This window comes from Enoplosus armatus, chromosome 21, assembly GCF_043641665.1.
Source record: "Enoplosus armatus isolate fEnoArm2 chromosome 21, fEnoArm2.hap1, whole genome shotgun sequence".
Lineage (NCBI taxonomy): Eukaryota > Metazoa > Chordata > Actinopteri > Centrarchiformes > Enoplosidae > Enoplosus > Enoplosus armatus.
The window spans coordinates 4,074,361-4,099,826 of NC_092200.1; the positions used below are offsets into that span (position 1 = coordinate 4,074,361).

At 41.1% G+C, this 25,466-nt stretch overlaps 1 protein-coding gene across 1 annotated transcript in view; it reads left to right on the forward strand.

Annotated features, from left to right (window-relative positions):
• The first annotated feature begins 1,947 nt into the window (after positions 1-1,947).
• Positions 1,948-25,466, forward strand: part of LOC139304098 (collagen alpha-1(XVIII) chain-like) — a 54,173-nt gene continuing 30,654 nt past the window's right edge. Inside the window, exons 1-2 of the mRNA XM_070927940.1 lie at positions 1,948-1,970; positions 2,051-2,133. Coding sequence (XP_070784041.1) covers positions 1,960-1,970; positions 2,051-2,133 — 94 coding nt within the window. The 5' untranslated portion in view covers positions 1,948-1,959. The remainder of the gene's footprint in view (positions 1,971-2,050; positions 2,134-25,466) is intronic.

The window sequence follows — 25,466 nt, forward strand, 5'->3', positions numbered from 1 at the left end:
GTTTTGGAGGCAACGTCAATCAACTCTTTACTCCACCAACCAGCTGTGTTTTAGAGGATGAATGTAGACAAAAACACAAACACTGACTCTTCTAATGTGTGAATTCCTTAGTTGAAAGCTTATTTTTTTATCAAAACAGACCTCCATCATCTGCCCTGACTCAGAAAGAGTGACTAACCTGGACACCTGTGAGTCAAAGGGAACACCTGCATGAGTTTTCGTGTTGAGTTATAGAGACATCCAACTGCTGGTGTAACAGCCCCTAATAAGACCAAAGGTAAAAATGATAACTCCACGTAAAACCAGACATACAGCAGACAATACTTTCACAAAAAAAATATGATTCTGGTTAGATGTCGGAAACTCAGAAACAGCCTCAAAATATGAAGAGGGCATTTGACAGACTTGCAACAATTTTCAGGAGGAACGGTGTCTGACAGCAGCAGCGGTCAGTCTGCGTGAGGTCAGTGAAGTGAGGACGGCTTATCGCTGATGCCGCCTCTCTAACAGCATCGCTCACAGGCCATGACGGCTCTTATCAGTCTGAGCTGTCAGAGACGAGGTCTGAACACATCTTTATCAGCCCTCCTCTCTACCACACTGGCTCCTGCGGCTAGACTGGTGGGTGTTTGTTGTGTTTGTTGTGTAGGCAGATTCCTTTTGGCACCACTCTCTTGAGTCCAGACATTGTGGTGGATGAATCACTGATGGCAGAGATGTGTAACGACTGTGTGTCACACATTGATAGGTGATGAAGATATTCTACCGATTTTCTCTTTGCTGATGATGTTGCTCTGTATGTTGCATCAGACTATGTGACCACCACCACACAGTAGGGGGAGTTTGAGATCAACAGGTTGATTGGAGTGGCATTGACAGTGATGTGAGGACTGTACTGGACTGTCCTGTTGAAGAGGGAAGTGAGCCTGAAGGCAAAGCTTACCATTTTCTATAGTCCCACCCTCACTTACGGTCGTGAGTGTCGCTGAGCAAGCCAAAATTAGTTTACTTCTCAGGGTGCAAGGGGTCATCTTTGGGGACAGTGTTAGGAACTCGGATATCTAGATGGAGCTCTGAGTTGAACCAGTGCTCCTGTGCCGCCTTTTGAAAGAGCCAGTTGAGATGTTTTGGCATCTGATCAGGTTGGTAGAGGAATTCAGGACATGTCCAACTGGGAGACCCCCTGGGAAAGACCTACAACAGACTGGGATATAATTTCCATTTTGGAATGCCTCAGGATCCTCTAAAAGGAGCTGGAGCACATGCTTGGGTAGAAGGAAGCCGGGGATACCTTGCTTTTATTGCGTGAGGCATTTAGTAGATAGAAGTTGTTCTCACAATCTGGAGGTGGATTTGATTTTCACAAAGAAAACAGATTCTTCTAATGCCAGTGTTAATGAGAGCTTTTATTTCAGTTGTTTGGAGATGTACCTTGATCCAATGATAACTTCTTGTCTTTACTAGATATACTTAAAAGAATGTTTTGGACTTGCTGCTGCAGCTCCTGAAGCATCTCCTCTCGTAGGTAAAGGTCCCACAAGAAAAGTGTGTTAAAGCACAGGTAAAGTGAGAGAAACCACACCAGTGAGGAGGAGCAGGGGGAGGAGGATTTAACTGGAGTGTGTTAATTTGTATTTGGGGTTGTGATGTCTTGAGGGGAGGGGAGGGGAGGGCTGGATTAGAAAGCTGTGGTCCGTAGAGAGAGACACGAGGAGTCGGGTTTCAGCTTTGCGAAGGCCCCTAGACTCTGATGCACTGAAGCTGCCTTTGTTTGACTGTGAACCAGAGAGAGAGAGAGGGCGAGCAAGAGAGAGGAGGAGGAGGAGGAGGAGAGTGAGAGGCTTTTAGTTTGGAGTGAGTGAGAGAGGCAGAGTGGGCTCCATCTCTCTCTCTCTTACCAAGGCTATCACACATGAACAGGACAACTTTAGTTTGGATCTAAGCTCGCCGTCACCGAAGATGACTTCACGGTAAATGAAAGGCACTGTTTTTTTCTATGAAGAAGTTGTTTTGTCAGTTTTCCAACTCTTCGCTTCTGTCCTTTATACAGCATTCCTCCCTGGTTCTTTGGATTATTTCTACTGGTCCTCCGGTTCTGCTGCCGTCGCTCCTCTGCCTATCAGCTGCTGGACGGTATGTACGCTCAGTCTGTCCATTTGCGTACTGCTGAAGTGTTTTTTTTCTGCTGGCTCATGAGTTTTCATTCTCTGATTATGAATGGTGAAACTGAATGCGTTACGCTGAGGCTCAGGATGATATTACTTTGAGAAAGATGCTTAAAGCATGCTAAACAGCTAAACTACAACAAGATTTATATGCTATTATTGGGTGATCGTATGAATGCTCAGATAGTTTAGGACATTATTAACTTAATTGATTAATGTTCAGAAAGGCAAGCCAAGTTCTGTATGAAGCCAATATTTAGAAGCACAGACACACATTTAAGTCCATATATTGCAGCAATATCATTTTAATTTCCTCTCACTGCAAATCATTTTGGCTCTTTACTCGCATGTAGAAAATTAAAGTGCCTATATAATAAAGACCATGGGAAAGTCTTAAGGGACTTTGAGTATGTTTTGAGGGCATATTTGCATTAGACCCCCATTTGATAAGATCACTACATCCCACAGGATGCTTAATGTTGGATTGGACTGGGTCCAAAGTCATAACACTGTTTATACTGGAAGTAGGGTGGCAACAGTGTGGTGAGGGGAAACGTTGAGTTCCCCAAACTCATTTGAAACTTCGGGACCTTTGGGGAACCACTGTTTTTAGATGAACTTCATGACATCAGAGCCCATAAGGGGGATACCTGCTGGCTTCTGTGCTGTACGATGGTTCCAATTATATCTTGACTGATATATTTCTCAGAGCCCCTGTGCAGTGTGTCGCTGTCTTTGCACACTGTTTTCGCAGCTTAAATCCAGATTTTCTCCATGATGAATGGATCAATCAGGACTCTTCAACATGTTCCCAATTAGTGCTGAAAGAACTGCAGATTTTCTTTTCCATTGCTATTGGAAACAGGCAAAACCTCACAACGTGCACATTGACAGACAGGCTCTGCAATCAGTAGCACCGCATAATTAAGGTAGTGAAGATGATGTAATGCTACTGATGTTTGAGTGTGTGTGTGTGTGTGTGTGTGTGTGTGTTGGAAAGTGCTTGTCAGAGATGAAGGTCATTGTCAATTATGTCTGAGAGCTTCATTTTATTAGTTTTAATCTTGGCCTTGAGACGGGCTGATATGTCATCACTGCTGTCGTCACTATGCTGGAATCCAGATTGGCATTTGCAGCCGTGTGTGTGTGTGTGTGTGTGTGTGTGTCTGTGTGTCTGTGTGTGTGGATATCCTGACCTATGATCACCACAAGGACCTCCATGTCACAAAAGCAGCTTTGTCTGAGCCCACTCAAATAATTAGGAGGTCTCTTTAGCTAATGTGGCCCCACGGAGATTAATTGTTAGAGTCTGACATTTTGGATTAAACACCACTTTGGCTGCTGGTGGCTAAAGTGCAACCGCTTTGCAATAAAACATGTCGCTAATTATGACATGAAGTGAAATGTGATCTTGTAGGAAGGCGTTTTGACTCAAAAGAAGTTGTAGAAATGTTTGCAACACAGCAGAACTTGACCATTGATGTGTGTGAGGAGGTGGGTGGAGTTCGGGTTGATGTCCGACTAAAGAAAAGTTTTTAAAGTGTGATTTCATGGTCCAGTTTCCTCCACTGTAGATCCTGCAGAGGCCGGCTGAGCCAGAGGCTCTATTCTCAGGCTGTTTGTGCTTTTGCCACATTCATAATCCTCTGTCATGATTCACTTTTTCAAGAGGAGGAAAAAAGAAGTGTGTGCATGCTGGCTCACTTGCCAGAGAGAGAGAGCACTAGGGACAAATATTTCCAGGCTGCACGCTGTAAATATTCTTCTAAACAGAGCTGTCGCCGTGGCAACATTCACATTTCTGTGCACGATTGTTGAAATAAAGCTGATATAATCCGTTTCCTTGCAGTGAAATAGTACATGCTGCTGCTTCCAGCTGTGCATGTTTCTCGTGTGAACTAATGTTTGTAGGTGGATGCAGCAGAGCTGAGAGCTGCCAGAACAAAATCATTTCTATGAATGGAAGATCAGTGTTGTCTCACATTTTGAATTTGACAGAAAAAAGTCCAAATCAGCAGTGTTTGGTAAACGCTATGTAGGCTTGGTGTTGTATATATGGGCACCTTAAGAGATAGTGAATCGATTAATGAATTAAGTTGATAAGTTAATCAGAGGCATTTATTAATGGATAAATGAATGAATAAATTATTGACTTCAAAACGATTTATCGAAATAATGAGAGAAAAGAATATATACACGACAACTGCATGGATGGTAGGTATCAACAGATCCATGACGAAGCAAAAGAATGAATTAATAGATTTAATGGTTAAATAATTGAGTACATGAATGAATGAATGAATGCTAGATAAAGAAACTTGTATGCAAAAAATGGATAAATGAGTGAATGAATGAACAAATATGTAGTCATTGGAGTGGAGTGTGTTTAAAAACTACATAAACAAGTAAACAAACCAACAACAGGCATCAGTACTCTTCAGTAGAGCCTTTGTTTTGCTGTAGTCATGTTTTCCACTCTACAAAGGAATAATAAAACTCTAACTCATTGGTTATAAGCTGCTTTGACATATATACACACACACACGTACGCTTGCACATGCCTGCATGTGTCTACATACCACACCCACGAAAAGAACACACGCATGCACTCATGCAACTCACTCATGTTGCTCTCCATCTGCTGGACACATGCTAATTATTCACAAATAATAATGTCTTTAATTATCTCGATGGAGCAGCGTGAATGCCCAGGACACAGTCGGCTATTAGGGATAATGAATGAGATGATGTGGCTGATGACGTTAGTGTTAGAGAATCTGGTTGTGATGCTTTTATTGGGGCCATGATGATGATGACAAGGGTGACAAAGTGAATGACGAAGGCGATTATGGTGCGAGTCCTTAGAGACCATAAACGGGGTGAACTATGACTTTAACAGATTTATACCCGGAGCACATTTGATGAACCAGAACGCTTGAGTCATAGATGGACTTGTAAAAAAAACAAACTAAAAACAAACTGACACCACTTTATCTGACTTTAAAGTTAAACAAAGTCTGGTCTACTATCAAAGGCAGGGCTCATTATTTTCTTCTTTTTATCAGTTGTTTGTTCAGGGAAGGTCAACTGAGTGTGTTTGCTGTTGTTGGGTTTGAGTTCATCATCTTCTTGTCACAAACAAGCCCAACCTCACCACCCTTTACATCACCACTGGTCCCGAACCAAACCAGAAATTCAGTGCAGGTTTCGGTGCTTCTTTTTATGCAGGGAGGAAACTCCATGGCAGAATATACTGTAGTGGCATCTCAAAACCAGATTTAAAAACTTTCCTTCAACCCAGTGTTTTTTAAAATGTGTAATATGAATAAAGGGAGCAATACTTTGGTCTTATGTAATTGTCAACTTGACTGAAAGTAGTTTGCCAACAGCGTCTCTGTTGATTTATGAATGCGATGTTTTTATACTAGATGGTGGGATTGATCACAAAACCCTGTGACTCACTCTTTTCTAGATCAAGAATAATTACTGCAGTGGTTAGTCATTATCAACAATGGCTGCAACATGTTTGTGTTATTAAACAGTTCCACACGTATCATATTATGAATACTGTCTTGGTGTTTGTGTGCATTTCTGATTTGAATTCGGAAGTGCTGGCTTAGCTGCTGCTGTGACTTTACATTTCTGTTTCCAAATTCTGGAAACCATTAGGGAAAGAAAGCTCATTTCTAAGCAAAAGACGGGATACAGACTGTTTCTCTTCTGTGTCTAAACAAAAGCTGGGGGGAAAAAATTGACAAATATTGTAGATGGCAGTTATACAAAAATAGAGAGAGACAATAAAACACAACAGGAAATAGAGACAGAAAGCCAGGTTTCTGGTACAGCTTTTATTTACCTTTTTTTCCCCCCACACAAATATGCTGTTTATTTAATCTTTTAATCCAAAATCCACCATAAACCACCAAAGTCAATGAAAATCATTGCAAAAAATGGCAGCAGTAACACTTCAACATCCATTTGGTCTGGATTCTGGCTTGATGAGACCCTGGTTTGGCTTCAGTTTGACGTAGGTCATCTGGACAGGTTTTGATTAAAAGTGTAATTGTAAGTGTTCAACTCTAGAGCAGTAAGATTCTCAGTCCGGTCCAACAATGATTTCATGAATGAGCAAGAAAAAGCAAACGCAGAACTGGAGACTTTTAAAAGTCTGTGGCATTTTCCTATAAATGAATGTCCAGTTTGTTTCCATCCACCACATGATGTAAGTGAAGAAGTGAGTCAACTTGTATCCAGTTCATGAAAGTTTTTACAGTTTGTGTTTGAAACACATGATAACAAGGCAGATCACAACAATGAGCACTGAGCACCAAAGCTGTCACCAGTTTAAAAAAAACGACCAATGGAGAGATCCTGATGACTAACTCAAGGTTGGACAAGGCAGAAGTGGCCAGATGTTTCTTTGGCCATGCAGATGTGTGTTTATACTCTGCATCTCCAATGTGGGCTGTATGAGTGTTAATAGAATGATAATGGCTTCCTCATATTATGAGGTAATGACATAAAGCTTACATTTTAGACATTTAGCAGATTCTCATGAAAAGTAATTAACTGTTGGATACAAAAACCATAATACAAAATCGATTCTGTTCTGCTGTTATCTCATGCAATGAGTGAACTGTTTTAGCGTTTGGCAACATGAATCACAGGTGATCGGGACTTTTGGACGGGGCCGTTGGTGGGTCAGACCTTGGGCAGCCTCTCTAACCAGTTCCACTCGAGGCAAGCAAGGCTAGAGCTTAGCTTAAAACTATTTGTCCATTGTATCTGCTGTTACTAGGGACAAAAGCGCGTCATATCTTGCCGTCAAACAGTAAAAACTGAACAGAAAATGTCCCAGGGAGAATACAGTTGTCGTGTTGGTTATAAAATCCTTAAAACTTGAAACATTCAAAGCCCTGATTCTCCCAAATTTGAACAGATTCATAATTTTATCCTCTCTCAATCAACTGTATTCCTATTTCTTTGTATGTTCTTGGGAAAGTGACATGAGCCCTTCGTGTTGCTGTTTTCAGTTTCATGTGTCAGCAAGCTCTAAACTGATTCAAGATGTACCGCGGGCTGTGTGTGTTGCACATGTCTCCGCATCTCAGATTATTCCTGTTTGCTCCCACTAGCTGCCAGATTTGAGCCAATATGACAGCTGTTATTATCTTCATCTGGCTCCTAATTAGTTTCTTTCACTCATAATTGATGCACTTTGTTGTTTTTGCGACTTCCTCCCAGTGAGTTTTGTAGATTTGTTTGTTTTTAAAAAAAATCTTTTTGATGAAGAGATGAGAGAAACTCCTTGAATGAACAACTTTCAAAATGGAACAGGAGAAGATGTAAAAGCAGTAGAAGAACCACTGTCAAATGTTGTAAGTGACTATGGATTCTGCTGACCTAACTGGAAGAGGAAAGCTGCTCCACAGTCTCTGGGCCTCGACCGTTGTATCTGCAAATAATCTAAAACAAACCCTAAACCAAAAACATGTGCGCTGTCCTGGAGGGTAAACAGGAATAGCTAAATTTGTCCTGGACAAAACAAGCCGCTCTTCTGAGTCGTGGACAAAGTGTGAGCACAGACGGCGCTGGTTGAGATGGATGACTTTGTTCAAAGCATGAACCCTGCGGACAAATACAGGATGTGATAAGTACAGGATGGATTCTGTGTGGGAGGGTAAAGGTGTGACGCCAAATGTCACTTTGACCTCCGTCCTTTGAACTCTTAGTTTATTAACGTCTGTCCTCTTTCAGTAAAACCGTACAAGTGGATTTGTAATGATCACATCAGTGAAATAAATCACAATGGTTTGTTTTTTTCAGTGGGAAATTTTGATGGTGTATTGTTGTGAACAAGTTTGAATTCTTTAGATAACATACCTCGCAAATAGGTGCTTATCCGAACATCAGTCGTCACTCATTGAAATCAAAGCTTTGGCCGTCAGAGAGCTTTCATGCCAAATGTCCTGAACGCTTTGTTTGATGTGGTCGACAGTTTGTTTTTCCCCCCTTGGCCTTCATTTGCATGTTGGTCGGATGCAGATCAAACTGAACAGCATGTTGACTCCTTTCTTGCTGTTTTCCAAACTGTGATGCATCTATATATCAGTTTTTATCTTTATGTTTTCGTATATGTATCCCTTTTTCTGCCCTTTTGTATTGCCTTTCATACATGGACAGATTATGATGTGATTGCATGGATGCCTTTCAGCTGCCACCTTACAAGCCGTCATACAGTTTGTGCTTTCTTTCTGTATGGTGGCAAAACTGAACATGCATAAAACCTGAGGGATCGACACTCCCTTTGATGGAGTCATGATGGCTTCCTTTTTGTGAATGAATGTTTTAGCTATTCCTTTATTTTTGTCTGACTGACTGCATGCCTCTGCAAAAGATGTAGGTATTCTCCAAGCCTCGGTTTTGATGCGTTACTTGTGTCGTGTTTCAGCTGTGGCCAGACTTCCTTAACAGATAACAATGTTGAGCATCCACACATAGGTCATAGGTCGAGGTCCCTTGTTGCTCGACTCTGCAGCAGACGTTGCGATTGGGTTTCTAACAGTGCGTTTAGACAATAAAGCCGAGGGGAGCAGGCCTGTGACCAGAGGAGAGTAAATTATAAGTTGCAGACCAGCTGGTGAAAGAGAAACACTTTCTATCCCCTCAACATCCACTGATGAAGCGCTCTTGAGCAACGCTCCTAACTGCCACTTGCTAATGTAGAGCTGTTCAATGGCCATTAATAGACTGTGGCTGTTGAAGGTTCGAGTGAATGCAACTGTAAATGTGACGCAGGGTGGCTGAGTGTTGGAACATGGCTACAGCTGTACAGGGCACGGCTGTGACTGAACCACAGAACATCCTGTGTACTGTGAGGACATTTTACAGAATAAAATGTGACACATGATATAACTTATGAGTCCTCCTGCATTCCTGTAGGAAATAGTGCTCTCATGCAGTAAGGTTGCCATCAGAAGGGATTAGAGGTGCATCAAAACTGCAATTCATGATAATGTAAAGTGGCCCTGAATTAGTGTGTTTATTTTTCTGGGAGCGGCCGGCTTCCTGCCTTTTGCACCACAGAAGCTCGATGGGTGAAAACATGGAATTTCTAACAGTCTGGAAATTGTCTGTCAGGGCGGAAAGATAGAGTTGAAACAAGCAGGTGTCTGTTCAGCTGTGTGGAGACCACAGAGACAGAGAGAGAGAGAGGACATATCCTGTCATACAGCAACGGAGCATCTGAGTGTCTAATGAGGTCATGGAGTGCAGATGTGTGTGGGTCTAAAACATGCATGCATGTAAAAAAATGAGGATTTCAGTGCCCCTAATTTACCTAAATCATTGTTAAACTAGAATTCTGTATTGATAATGATGTGAAGCTGTTAATGTACATGTATCCATGCTTGTATATGGGTATGTGTGTAGATGTAGGTGTGTGCAGCGTATTTCTACTTGTGTGTCTGTGTTTGCGCTGCAGGAGGAAGCCTCCTCTAATGACAGTCAGTGGGAACAGATTTATGAAGGCTTCTTTTTTACTTTTACACTCCTTTCGCTCGCTGATCTCTGCTTGTTTGATCAGTCTGTTGCCTCTAAACCAGGATGTTGGTGTTGAAGATGAGGATGTTTTGCTCCCTCTTTAAGGCAAAGATGTTTGATGGGGTTGAGGCCAGGGCTCTGTGAGGGCTAGTAAAGTTCTTCCTTAAAGTGTAAGACGCAGGCAAGTTTATCTAGGTGTTTATCTTTGATGTTGCTTAGTGAATATAAAATCATAGGTTCACTTTTAATAAAACTGGGACAAAATAATGGATCTGTGCTCACACTTGACGCTCCCCCACAAGGTTACACCAGGTCAGGGCTCAGCAGTGTCACTGCTATGTGTTCCCAACCTTGAACCTTTATGGCTCTGGTTTTGTCTCCTGTCTAGCTGATGGATGACTTCTGGTCATCAGCAAACCGAATCAGCAGACTTCAAAGAAAGTCTCGAGTTTAAACTTTTCACCACAGAAACTCTTTTGTATCTTTCGTTAAAAGTTGGAAGATGTTTGCAGTCTGAAGACCACCTGCTTGATTCCTATTGGAATTATGAGGTGCTTGTGTGATGTAAGTTTTTCTGGTGAACTTCGTTGTAATTGCTGAGGGATGGGCGTCTTTCTTTGGCAGCTTGAAGCGTAATGAACGGAGAGATCAATGTGAAGATAACAAAAGAGTGACAAACATTCCCCGAAGAGCATCTGCAGCGTGGATCCTGATTGCTCCCCAGTGGGTGGTGGGATTAGTGGTGGAGTTGGCGGTGGTTTTGTGGCATGTGTGTGTGCGCTCAGCTGGTCTACAGCTGCGTTGTTTTTGAGCACACTGTCGACCCACTTCCTGAAAATCCCACCACAAATCTAATTAATGGTTTGATCTCAGTTTACCTTAATGTTTCACCACCACTGGCTAGTAAACATCAGCAAACATCTGTCTCTTTCTCCTTCTGGCCAGCTCTCTTTAAGTTTGTGCCTTTTTTTGTGACTTCCTTCTTACTTTCTTTCTTTTTCCTTTTGTGTTTTATGGCCTGATTTGATCCTTTTTCTGTTTATTTTTCTCATATTCTTGTTAATGAATCACCTGTCTCTCTCCTCATCTCGTTATTCTTTGATTTATTCATTTGACCATTCGTTTTCTTAGCTTGTAACCCAGCTGAGTGCTGTTTATTCTGCTGTGATTCAAGCAGGAAATAATAACTGTGAAAATCAGTCAATTTCTCATTTGGTTTGCGGTTAGTTCTTAGCTGCCGTTTCTGCTGTTGGCCTCTCATTAGCACTACCAGTGTTTATGTTTGTGCATGTAGTAGACTCTCACTCCCACCACTGCAAAACCGTAAGTATGTGGCATCTTTCCACCAGAAAAAACAAAGAAAACCCCCAGTTGTGGTAAATGTGCTTCTTCTTTTATTAGATCCAACTATATTACTGTTACTGTAGATTACCCCACTGTCAGTTTGCCCTTCTCTTACCGTCTAAGAGCATAGACTACTAAATATAGAAAAGATAGAGATATATCATCGACATTAAAGAAAAGTTCTTAATTGGCTGGAGAAGGGTTGTGGCTTCTAATTCAGAGTTCACACCGTTTGCAGCAGTGTTGACTTGTTGAATGTAGTTCGTCATCATCGCTGCTGTTGTTGCAACAGGCAGCTAATCACTGCAAATTTGGATTCGCTGCTAGACATTGTGTACAGATTCAGATTCAACTAACTTTTGCGAGCTGATAAAGCTGAACTCAAGAGGGCTGCAAACGTAACCTCAAGTTTGTGTGGTCACAGAAATGAAGTCAAACATCGAGTGGCTGGTGTCCTCACTTGTTGAAGCTCTGTAAGTGGTGGGCTTGTAATAGATTAGATTTGTTTCACATGGCTGTGGTTGATGTATGTTGGAATATGGAATGTGTTTGTCTTGTATCCAGCATCATAAGGTCATGACGTGTCCTAAGTTGTTGATGTCTCTGTAATTATACTCTTCAATAGTCTGCAATTAAAAACTTATTGAAATGGTCAAAACAGCTCACAAGAGTTCCCCGAAGGGATCCTAAATATCCATCCAAACAGCTTCAATGTGTGTGAGAGTCAGAGTTTTGGGTGTTTTTCTTTTCTCTGCTGTCTTTTTATCCTTACTGGAGTTGGTCCCACTTCAGCCTGTAGTACAGTACTGCCTTCAATGAATCTGAAACACTTTAAATGACCAAAGTGGCCAGATATGTGAGGTAGATTATTTCCCTCTTTATATATGCTCTCCAAGGAAACAAAATGTGACTTTGAAGTAGAGAAGATGAGTGTGAAAGTTGAAGTAGAGATAACAAAAAGATAAGACATACGAATGTGTCTTGCAAACTGTATTATCATCCTTATGTTGGAGGTAAAAGTATGTTGGTCCATTTCTGTTCAGCCTTTTCTTAATAGAGTTTCACATTTGGTAGCTGCCCAATTTAAAATGAGAACCAGGTTTGTGTACTAAAGTTGACAAGCAAAACAGTGCAGCAATAATCAGCCACGTTGATTACTTTAAAATGGGTTTATTTAACCTCAAAGCTTTGTGGATGCTTCTGGCACACTTTTGTTGCTAAATGTTAAATCAGGCAGTAAAATGGAAGAGATATCATCGGACTGGCGTTGGTTTCTCAAACACTCGTTGACTAGTTGAGCAGAGCAAGTGTATGTCTTTGCCAGATGACAAAGCATGAAATAGGAACTTTAGCTACAGCTTCAGGTTTCTGTCAGAAATCTCTAGTTAGAAAACAAATGTGCTTGAAAACGTGGTTCTCGTCTTCTGTCATTGATTCCAAGAAATGTTTAACTAAACTGTAATCTGCAGCTTAATTGGATGAACACTGCACTAACCCTGCCTTTGGGGATCCACTTCAATCATGTAGCTGTAACAAATCAAAAGAAGGTTGTTCAGAACAAATTGTTATTGATGGCAAGCATGACATTGAACAGCCAGACTTAAGTGTAACTGAGGACTTTTGAAAAGTTTATTGTTGAAAAAATTGCTGTATTAAGGTATTTGCTAAAGCTATGGTAGCATTTGAAGTTGTAGGAACAATTTTAGATTTCTAGTGGCTGAAACTCAAATATTATTCTAAATGAGAGCAGAGAGCTCTTCTTCTTCTTCTGGCCTTGGTGGAACAATGCTGTCATCAGTCCGTCCCTCAGGCATCATCAGACATCCCAGTCTGGTGCTCAGGCCCTTAACGTTTTCAGCAGCCTTTTTAGACCAGAGTAGACAGAAAAATGGATCCATTTTCCAAAAGGTTTTCAAATTTGAGAGTTAGTTCAACACCTATTCAGCCCCTGAAAGTCCTTATGTTTTTATTACACTGGAAATGTATGTGTATAATTTGGTCAGGCTTTTAGATTAACTAAGATAACTACTTTATTGGGAGAAATTAATTATCCAATTTGGACCAGACGGACAGTTTTTGTAAGACCACCCTTGTGTGGTACTCAAACCTTCAAACCTTTCAGTGGCCTCTTCTATTAAAGTGTAGAGAGAAACAGAAAAACAGATCTGTTCTCCAACCTCCCACAGACATTAGAGCAAAGGTCAGTCCTTATTTAGCCCTTGTCCTCCCAAAAATGCAATTTCCTTGCTTCCATGTTTCAGCAGCTTCTTTCCAATTCGGTCAGTGAACCCTGAGTCATGGCAACACCAGGAAACAGTGGGATTTAAGAACAAATGCTATTTAACAGAGCAACGGGTCATCCATTTGTTCATAATGAGCAGTAAAACACAGTTTCTGTCAGTAGTCTAGCTGCAACTATATTGGAATGACATAATCCACTGAATTTTTCTGTTTATTTAGCATAAGTGGTCCTTTGTAAGAGGTAATTTGCCTTCCCAAAAGAACCCATAAACGCTGAATGAAACTATGAAACAATGTGGGGGAGCTGAAGTCAGTAGGTTTAATGGAAAATCATGGTGGTTAGAAGTATGTATCTGGCAAGCACAACCTGAAATTAACTGCAGTGAAACAGTGAGATGCTGGTAAATGTTGTCTGTGGTTTCTCTAGTAGGGAGACACAGTTTTTAACTAGTGGATTCTATTATGTTGTATGTCTTAATCAATCACTGCTGAACAATTTCCTTTTTGGCATCCTCGATTTTTATAGTCGAATAGTTCTCTGCTCTGATATCCTCTCTTACACATGTAAAATGCCTCTTCCATGTATGTATGTATGTATGTATGTATGTATGTAATCATACCAGAATCTTGACACCTTTAGAAATGGCTGATACTGTACTGGTGAAATGTTTTTATAGATGCATGATCTAGTTCTATACGAAATTGAGAGCAAAAAACACAATTTCCATTAAGTTCCTGCCAATCAATCAATCAATCAACTCCTAAATCGGATTTCAAGAAAAACTTTTGTCTCTTTCTATTTGAACAATGCCCTTTGTATTCCCTCATCAGCAAACTCTTAACAGCTGAGTCAAACCTGGCAACATGGCCAAGGGGAAAAGAACCAATTTAATGTGATGTTGTGGTTGCCTGAGGAGACTTCTGACTTCTGCAGGCAACCCTGGATTTGATAACTCTCCCACTGGCAGCAGATACGAAACATGAACTCTGGCCCAATTTCCTCTCAGCAAATAACACCAACTGGGAAATCGCTTTGCCTTTTGATGCATTACTGAGCATAACCTGACTGCGAACACTCGTGGCATGAGCTCCAATTTTGGCAGAAAGCTTTATCTTTTGTTTTGATATTTTCCCTTTCCTTCTTTTGCCTTTGCAGAACACAACAGAGGAAGACTTGGAAGCTGATATATTTCAGATGAACTCTGTACCTGTGGAGTGAGGGAATCATTTCCAAAGACTGTAGCAATTAAAGTCACCTCCTGTCAGCCAGAGCCGCTGAGAGGAAGTAGTTTTCTCTTGTTGGTTGTGGGCAACTAGAGAGAAACCTCAGACATTTGTCAGTTTGTGGATTTTGAGGACAAAAACACAGGATTTGTGGTTTAAAAAGAGGGGATACTTAAATCAAATTGAAGACATGTTGAGTTATAAATGTAAAAACTTCTTGGGTGCAGGTATCTTCAAATAAATCTAGCAGGCTGTATCGTTAATTCTGAAAGACGAGCTTTATGTTGGCCATCTGGAAATGTCACATGTATTTTAGTAGCTAACTCTGTAACGTTATCCTTCTTTTGTCTCACTCTTAAAGACATGTTTTTGATGGCAAGATTGCAAACCTGACGGCTCACCCCTACCCCATCCTCAATGTGTTGTATGAGATGAAGTCTACTGAGGAGCTTCCTGTGAAGTTTCCAACAGATGATGCAATGTAGATGTAATGGTTTGGAACAAGAAAAGGGGGATAGGCAGTATCATTATTATTATTATGATTATTATTACAGCCTTGGCTTGTCTTGTAACCCTGGAGCTCTGAAGTTGAGGGTAACATGGTGTTTGTCAGGGTTATGACTGAGGTCTCCCCTACTTTATGATGGGAAAGGATTGTGGTTTCAGAAAGACATTTTTTCCATGTTCGTTGAACAGCAGCAGTCAACCATAACTAAAGAAGCTGTCTTGAAACTATGAATTGGATTTATTATGCCCAAAAGTGTAATCATACCGATAGTGCAGATACAATTCTCTTGTGTTCTACGATCCTCAATGCAGTTTGTTTGGTTTGCCCAACCTGTAAGCATGATTAACTGATGGCTATAAGATGTCAACATCTGTCTCCTTCTCTACCATAAAACATTTTGAGAATGTTTCTGGCATCCTAGACGCAGAATAAGTCGTCTTCCACTGTGAAAAAACGATTGTGTGTGGTGCATCGCTGTCCCCAAAGTCCCCCACACTGGCAAAGAAACGCACGGAAACATAAACATGTTTACATCAAAGCATTCCAGAATAAGATCTGCATAATCAGATAGAAGCAGCGTCTTGATTATTTCTTACCGTTTGGGATGGACGACCACATGTCCCAAACTATCCCAACAGGTGTTTTGGTTTTTCAGCATTTGTTAGCAATTTGTATGCATTGTCAGTACAAGGACGAGGGGCTGGAACCAATTTACTTTGAGAAATCACATTTATATACAGTACAGTTCACTGTTTCATGAATGAGTTTGGATAAACAGTTTGAACGCACCTGTGATTATTTAGAGCAACGGCTTACAATTAAACAAACGGAATAAAGTCGACAACTTCATCTTCTAATATCTCAAAAACTAAAGCACCAGCTGATGTCATTTTCAGTTCTTGATAAATTATATCAGAAATCTTGAAACTTAAACTTCACAAGCAAATCCTGACTATCTGCTTTGAGATACTTTGTGCGTAGAGGATGAGATCGTCATGCTGTCAGTTTATCTCCTGGCTGAGGAAATGAACTCCAGGTCATATGTTCAGGATCAAAGAGCCTGTCAGGGTGCCAGCGGGTACTTGTTGAGGATTTTTATGGAGTCTAACAGCTATGTGCAATCCTCTCTGTTATGGGATGACTGTTTAGCAAGGAGAGAGGCCAGCTTCTAAATGTGGAAATCTTTACATCCATGCAAGAACTCGCACACTTTTGTACACATGTGCCTGCAGACATCCATCTTTAGACTGGCTGAACCAAGGTTGAGTCGTAACATTTGCTTCTGGATTAGGTTACCTTAACAATGGCTCTATAAATCAAACTGCTCATTCTGGAGATCACGGAGACCATTCATTATTAGAGAGAAGAGGTTGTTACTTTGTGTGTGTAGTCTCCAGGAGTAAAGAATAACTGCTTACTTTCCAGTTTCATGACTGATGCACATTGTGCACATGCAGCAGCATGCAGTTTTAGGGGCGATGAAACTATCGTTTCCACTCAGGAGCTGTATGAAGTTTGGTTGAACCAATATTGTCAGTTAATTTAATGAAAGACAAGGATGACATTAGATTAGATTTCACTATGACTAGAGTTTGGCCTTTTTTGTAATTGCTTCTGCATCGTTTGAGAGTTTGGGTGAATCTAAAACGTACCTGTTTTCATAGTCTTTTCTGTGTCCATCAATTTTCAAACCATAGTGTCTCAATTTGCTCTGAAATAATAAATTTTTAAACTATTTATCAATTGAATGACTGATCATTAGAAAAATTATCTTGACAGCAATTTCAATGAGCAATTAATTGTCTTTAAGTTCTATCAAAAGAAAATGCCAATTATTTGAAGGTTCTGGCTTTGTTTTTTTTTAACTGACATAACACACAATGGAAATAGACATCTCAGGATCTAGAAACGTGCAGCGGCCATTTTCTGACATTTTACAGACAATAAATTAAGCCAAAAAATGGAGTCCATGCCCTTCTAAAGTAGCTGATCCTGTAGCTTCATGTGAGGTTTGCTGACTACCACCATAGTCTTCAGTACTTGGGGGGCTATTGGTAAGACTAGCTGGATCCAGTGCTCACTTAGTTGTGATGTTGCATATTAAAATTCACTGTGTGGTCAGCCTTCAGGACTCTATCTTTGCTGTACAACATCAAATAAAGAAGAGACAGCACTCACAAGGCAAGCCTCATGGCTTCTTTCCATGTCTGCCACTCACTTTAAAATTTATGCTCAACAGTGCGAGGTGTTTGAGCCAGTAATAACAAAATAATGGCATTTACTCACTTTGTTTCATCTTTGCTGTAAAAATGTTGCTGTAACAGTTGAAGTGAAGTGAAGACCTCGCAGCCAACAACCCATGGCGTCACTTCAAAGCTAAACACAATGCAAGTTTTTCATGGATGAATTGACATTGTGGAAATACACAAGACAAAGATGTTCTCCGTGGAGTTAATATAGTCACAGTGTGAATATGGCAAATAAAATCATGTTGGAAGCTACTAGCTTTGACTGTAAAAACAGTGCAGATGTTTCAGTCATGCGGAGCAGCAGATGGAGCAGAGACATCACAGCCTTTGGGGGTCCTAAGGAGCTGGACCATTATCGTGCACATTATAAGAAATGGCCCTGTTGGGATCTTGGTCATGAAGCTGACACGTCTGTTGCGTTTGTTTTAAATCAACCGAACCTTTGGCTCCTCTTTGAATCAGAAGTTGAGAAGAGAGGCGAAGAGGAACATGTGGTATAAGCAATGTAGCTGTTCATATTGTAAAACTTTAATCGGGTATTGAAAGGATGACTAAGAGCTGGCAGGTCGAAGTGTTTACCCATTCAGAGTGATTGTTATTGCCTTTAATAAGGGTTGTGAATCTTTCACCCACTCTCTGTTCTTATCTTGCGCTCTGTATTGTGTATTTCTCTTAATGTGCTCTTTCCTTTCAATCTAGGCTCAATGTTTTCTCTTTCTCCCTCTCTTATTGCCACTTATCCTCTTCATCTCGCATGTCAAATGCAGGCCAAGTTCAACACACACTGCACTGTCTAAACCCTGCAGATTAGACCAATTTGCATACTTTTCTCAGTTTGCCGAGACATTTAGTACCACCCCATGTCCAACTTCCCTGACAAGGATAATTCAGCCACTCCATAAGCAACATATTAAATAAACTGTCCACCTCCTAAAAAGGCTCTGCCTTTGTTTTGGCCACACCACTCCAAGCACTAGACGAGAGGAATTTCAAGTTAGAATAACAAGCCAATGAGCTTGACCTGGTTTTGGCCTGACAAATGATGCTAACAGCTGCTGAGTGTTGTCAGTTGCTGTAGGACACTGGGGTCAAGGATTGGGGTCATTTCCTCCACGGAGTGAACCTGGACTGCATTTTGACCCAATAAAGCAACTAATTGACCAATGCATTTTCAGACAGTTGGGATGCCAGAAGACTCAGTTCCGTGATTTGCTCAGAGGTTGTTTGAAGCAGCATTTTGCTTACCAGTTTGGCAGTAGGTTTGGTGATAAGGAGTAATTGCGGTGGTGTTTTTTCACTGTGCTTCTCAGGAGATCACTTGGCAGTCGAGCAGCATAAAAGAAACATAGCACTATCAGAAAGAAATGGTAGAGAAAACTCCACCTGGGTAGCAGGTAATAGTTGGTCTTTTATTTATTCCAAGAAATGTTTGCCCTCGGTTCCTGAAATGCAAAACCGTTCTCTCCCTCTGCCCAAGAGGTCTTTTCCTCAAAAGACCTACCTGTGTTTACTACAGCTAATGAAAAGTATTTTGTGAAGCAGCTATAGGCTGAATTACTTTTAGTTTGTATCAGTTCAGTATCACGTACAATAACTCAAAGCTTCAACAGTTCCTGACCAGGCCTCAGAGAAGACAAAGTATAACTCTTGGCAATAGGAGCTGTATGTGATAAGATGACCAAAACTGAGCTGAAAGTTGTCACAGTAAGTAGAGGTTCAAAGCACAACCCATAACATAACCCAACACAGGCCTTAAAGTAAGCCACAAGTCCTTTTGTGCGGTTGGCATTGATGTTGGGCGATAAGACCTGGCATTCCAGTTCATCGGTGCCAACAAACTCTATAATTTACTCCCCAAAATGAAAGTATTTTCCTACATATGATGCATCTACATATTTGCAAGATACAAGATGATGATCTTTCAACACTTTTAGGACAAACACACTGTCTCTGCCCTTGTCTCTATGAGGAACCTTTTGTAACCATCACATACTGCAGTGGCTGCTCTATGAATAGAGTGCATATATCTACTGAATAAACATCATTTTAAACTTGAAATGAGCATATTGAGCGCAGGTCATCCAGGTCATTGTCATCCGGGTCAGCCAGGCTGGTCAAGACTCTTTAAACAGTGACGGTCAACCGGCGCCACGGAAGCGGCCACACTTGAGTCAGTGAATGGACTGGACTGCGAGCGGATTGGCCAATGGCCCACTCTTCAAACTGTAGTGAACAACTCGCACTAGAGAGCCAAAGCAGATGGTATCATTCAGACACCCCCCTCCCCTCCACCTTCCCTCTGTAGGAACAGTTTGGATAAGCTACATGAGCATCTCCTATGTGATGAATACAAACATGCCAAACCTTTTCCTGACAGCAAAGCCTTGGCATTCATCACTGGAAAAGAAGGAAAGAGGATCTTAAGGGATTTCTTTATGGCTTGAGGAGCTGATATGGATGAAGATGAAAAGGTCACAGTGTGATGTTCAGTTGCAGATGTTGATTCTTCAGTTGCACCTTTGCACATTTGCTACAGTTATAGTTTTTCTCGCTCTTTTTCTCTTTTTTTTTATTCCCCTGTCTCGCTCTCTTTCTTTCTCACTCAAGCAGTCTGCATTTTTCTATTCCTTTTCTCCTCCTCCTTTTTTTCCTCTTCTGGCAGGAGCCATGACAAATCATAGCCACATCAGAGGGTCCCGGTTGTTTTCTTGATCAAGTGGGAAAGACGTTTCGCACGATCCTCTCTTTTGGGTCATTTAATTGATGATCGATTGATTGCTTCTATCATTCCCATCACATTATCACCCTTTCTCTCTTGCACCTTACTGCTAATTCATCACATTAACTGCAATTGAGAAATCACCAATTCATCTTTTTCCCACCTTTTCCATGATGAAGTAATAAAGTTTTCTTCTTAGTTCTCTCCAAACGCTCTGCGTTGAAGGCTGGACATGGTGGCGGCAGAGTTTTTTGTTTTTTTCCTTTAGTCAGCCCATCATTCCTCTGACACTTTGGTCAGAGAGCAGTTTCTACAGCTGGTTAAACACAGCTTGGGGTAAGCCGAAACAATGTGCCGTTTACACGCAGAGCCCTGACTTCTGACCCCTGTGGACATCCGCTTTTATCACCAGCCTCCAGTTGCTTCAATTAACTTCAAGGCAGAGTAAAAATAATAATAATAAGGCAATAAAAGATCTGATAAATAACTTGGGGCTAGGCCTCTCAGGGCTTTGTAAGAGATCAGTAATAACTTAAAATCAATTCTAAAAGCAACTTGTAGCCAGTGTAAGGAAGCAAGGGTTGATGAAAGAGTAAGGGAGAATTGCTTTCAAAACATTTAAACACTATTAGGCATCACTTTTATATATTGACAGATCCAAAAGGTAAAAAATTCAAGCTTAAGGACTAAAACAATGGTTTGATTGAGTCAAGCCCTCCTTTTATGTGGCTTTTATTTATATGCTACTCTGAGGTGTGCCACTTCACCTGTGAGTCTGAATACCTTTTACTGTCATTTAAGGCTCTTTTCCTTCAGAGTAATAAGAGGAACCTCTGCAGTGAACTCAGCATCAGGAGGAAGATTATTAACGATGCAAAACCGGATGTTCTAGAAAGAACATCTTTTGTTGTATTTGGTCCCCTAGTGTCACTCTGTAAGCTGCATACCAACTCATTCCAACTAGGGAGGATTTGCAGTTCTTGAATCAGCAAACTCCAAATTTGGCATGACGACTTTTTGGAAACACTAGAGCTCCCATAGCTGTTTTTGGCTGGTCTAATCAGACCAATATGTTTTTAACTGCAGTAACTGTGCTGTATTCTGAAAGTAGCAGTGAACAAGTTTCAACTCTTCTTGTTCGTTTTTAAATAGCAAAAACGTGCACCTCACAAATGCATGTAACTGCGATATTGTGGTCAAAAGTGACCTGAGGGGCTTTAAGTGAAAAATAAAAAAACAAAAAACATGGCAAATATTCTGCTTTACAAAGGTGATCCTGTTCTCTTGCCGACGCTGCCAAGCTGGTGCCCCATATTAAGATGGAAGATAAGAATTCTGAAGAAGCAGGGAGCTGGCGGCGGTGTATGAGTGTACATGAGTGTTTCGGGTGAGACGGACAGGAGGAATACTTGGCTCTACTGACCTAACCGTCTAAACTATTTGGCCTTTGGCTCTCTGCAGCCTTGGACCTGCCAGCTTGTATGGGCATGGAGAAAAAAGACCCTTATCAGTGACCCCAGTCCTGTCCAGTGTTGGCTTATATGGGCACACTCCACAGCTTTGAATCACTGGTCCAGACTCGCAGCAAAACAACTTTAAATCTGCAGGGGCAGTTTGAATTCCTATAATATTGAGCCAAATAGATTTCTGAAGTCAGTGTTAACCTGTGTTTTTGCCCAGTTTTAGTAGAAAGAAATGATTCTTTGAGTGTAACTCGACATGGGAGCAGTATGAAAGGTATAGCAGGTGTGATATAAAGTTATTCATTTGCAACATGAAATGCCCAGTCTTCACCAAAGACGGTCAGCCCACTCATGTTTAGAAATAAGATATTTAAAAACGCTAAACATCATGGGCATAAATCATGACACTATAAGCTTATTCTGTCCTGACCTGCAACGACCCCCACCCTCCTGGATGCTACAATTACACTGTTGTTGTTAGGAAGTCGTTATATGCTCCTCTTCCACGGTCTGCTGGAGTCACACTTGGACCTTTTAACCCCTTGTGAAACCTACAGCAGTTCTGCCTTTAAACCAGTCTTTCCTGGCAAACTTCTACTGTTTTTCCAAGTCATACTCAGAACTAAGATGTTTGTGTCAAATTGCGGCTATTTACGGCACAAAATAACAAAAGATTAATACTTTAGATCCTCCATTGCTCTTAAAAGTTGAACATTGTTGGACAGGTCATTGTTCTCAGTGTGTATTTGATTTACATCCGGTGCATGATGTGTATATATGCCATTTGACTAAATTTCATATCGTCTATAAACTGTTTGCATTTACTACAAGTGACCTTCCTTTCACAGAAGAGAAAGTTGATCAAAGAGCAGATTTACACCAAAAGTCAGCGTATTTCAGTAATAGATTTCCACTGTATACATTATCATACATTAAGCGGCCAGTACTCTGTAAGACCACCGGCCGAGAAGAAGCTGGTCCGCCTCACTGAGAGACGGTCAACCCTAATCCCCAAGATGAATGTTGGATGAAACACAAGAATGCGCTCCGCTTACCGCTCAGCCCCTTTTACCCCGGTCCAGACCTCACTTTACCTGTCACACATAAAGCTCCCGTTGTGTGTGCATTTGTGTAGCGCAGTGTGAGGAGCTATAGAAAGAGACCTTTTTAAAGCTGCATTAAACAAGATTTTTATAAAGTAATACGTGCATTGTTGCAGCTTCCAACTTGTATGGTCTTCGTTTCGGCCATATTTCCCCATGTAAAATCAAATTCTGGTGTACGGTTTGGCTACTGGAAGAAAATCATCCAGCACAAAAATTAAGCCTCAAGAAAATACTCTCAAAATGATGCATGATCCTCCTAAATCCACCCACGTCAACCATCAAGAAGTGGAAGACAAATCCAACATGGTGACGAATGATTCCTTAATCCCATTTGAAGCACAGCAGTAAAGCTCACTTGCTTTGGCTATGAGATTACACAACAGTGAGAGATGCTGTCACAATCTCCATACTGCATCTACACTGCTGCAGTATTGTCCCATGACAGCAGCCAATGTAGTTATTGATTATTTCATCCCCTGGAACTAATCAGTGTATTCCTGTTTAGTTTGAGCAGTGCACCAGCAGTGCAGAACACATGTAGAAAGTGGGACTGTACTGGTGTTTTATCTGTATGTTGAATACATTTCATCCATCAGTTTTCTGCCCCTTAGCCGGATTTAGCCACAGTGGCAGCAAGTTAAGCCATGTACCCCAGGGGTGCGTCTCCCGAGTCATGTTTTCTGCTCTTCATGGGTGATCCTGAAGTGTATTGCCAGGTTAGATGGCATACATAATCCCTCCATTGTGTTCTGGGTCTACCCTGGGGTCTCTTCTTCGAGTTGGAGGAGCCCAGACTACCTCTACAGGACGGCTTGTAGGAACCATCGTGATCAGATGAACCACTTTAACTGGCTCCTTTTCTTTTTATTTTGGTTACTTGTTTGCACAGTCTCATTATTTTGTTCGCTACCTAGAACTCGTGACTCATAGGTGACTGTTTGGATCATCGATGGACCGGCAAATTGAGAGCTTCATCTTCAGGTTCCTCACCTCCATGACTCCAGTGAAACACCTGCATCACTGCACCTGTTGTAGTCCATGGTGAACAAGATCTTGAGCAACTTAATCTCCTTCACTTTTGGCACCAACTTCCTCCCAACCTGCAATGGGCAATCTACTGTTTTCTGTAAGAGGACTATGCTAACCCAACCACTTCATCCAATGCAAGGTCATGGTCCAATAAAGCCAACAGAACTACATCATTGGCAAAAAGTAGATGCAATGCTGATGTCACCAAACTGGACACTTCTCAACTACGCCTACAAGAAGAATCAGTAACAACACTCACAGTCTGTGCAATAGTAAATCCCATCTCCTCACATCTGGTAGTCTCGCTTAGTGATTTCAATACTGCAGCTGGCATCAATAAGAATGAGACACTGCACTACCTCATTTAGCTGCGGTGGGTACAGCAAGTCATTTCTTGGAGCAGAAATTGGCACATTGGAGCTGGATAAGTTTCACTTGTTCAACAGCAACACAAAGAGATGTGTCTGTTTGGCCCACGATTGCAATGTGGTGTTCATTTCAAGGCAGCGTCTGACAAACTGTGGCAAGTGAAATTAATTCGAAAGAGTTGGTAGAAGTCAGTCCTTTTCAAGGTGGATTGAGTATGGCTGCCTCTGCACTCTTAACACATACATAGGCTAGAAAAGCATAGTATTGTCATTATCGTTGGACAAATACAATTATTGCAAAAATAAATGAGATATTTGGGTGGTCCTTTTTAAGAAAAGCTAACTTGAAAACAAAACCTGATACTGCATTGTTTTACAGACACATTATTTATGTTGAAATGTTGTTTTCAGAAATATCCTGAATACTTGAGTTTTGAAGATACTAACCACAGAGATTTGTATCACTCTTAGCTCTCCATCCAGCTTATCATTTCCTCCCTGCAGGATCATGTATTATTTATACTGGTTTGGCTACTGTGGAATTTCCCCCGAAAAACATTTAATGTTTAGGATTCGTTTCCTTTTACCCGACAATGTAATTGCATTTTCTTTTTATTCATTTTTTTTCCAGCCTGGGAACTAATTGCTCGTGCCTGAACAATCAGCCCCTACCACAATGCTGAAATAGTACTGTTTCTCAGTGGGGACTAGAGCTCTGTACAGGGGTTAACTGGGGACATGGGTAGAGTTTTGGTTGAGTCAGTCTTGGCTCTGAGACTTTGTAGAACAGCAGTACTGAGCCAAGAGCATAATGTGTCATGGAAAACTGATTGGTTTTGAAATCCTGCAGATAGAATTTGGATGTGATTGGTGGTGATGTTGTTGGTAACGGCAAATTATTGAAGACAGGATTTTCTCTTCTTCTCCAGTCAGCAATGATTGCACATTGCTGTGGTTCGTTTTCTCAGCAGCTGGATCGGGAGTACTTTGTTTATATAACCAACCATTAAGAATGAATTTAGAGAATACCTACTCAGCATCAACTGATAAATGTGGCATGCAACGACGGAAACAGGCTCTTGTCAGACTTGTTTTTATACACAATTTTCTCATTTCGAAAGTTCCCAAATGTCATGATCCCATAAAGTTTCAGCAGGAAATACCCCAAAAACTCTCATGGCCTGTGCAGTGAAGACTGATTAGTTTCTCAAATTAGTCCTGTATGGGTTTTTTTTAACTGCCACTGCCCCGGTAAGGAGGGTAACATTGAGTCTGCTGATAGCTTAGAAAGAGAAGAGAGAGGTAGAGAGCGATTTATCCAAATATGAATTTAAATACCTGTGGAAATATGCTTGGCTCTGTTTCAGCAGTGAGGAGGATGGCAATGTTTGAAACAGCTTATTCAGATTCCCATAAACCATCTGGTTCATCTCACAAGCAGTTTAAATTTAAATCACTGTAAAAGCTGTTTCCATTTTATGGGCTAATCAGCTGTGCTGTGTTGTGTT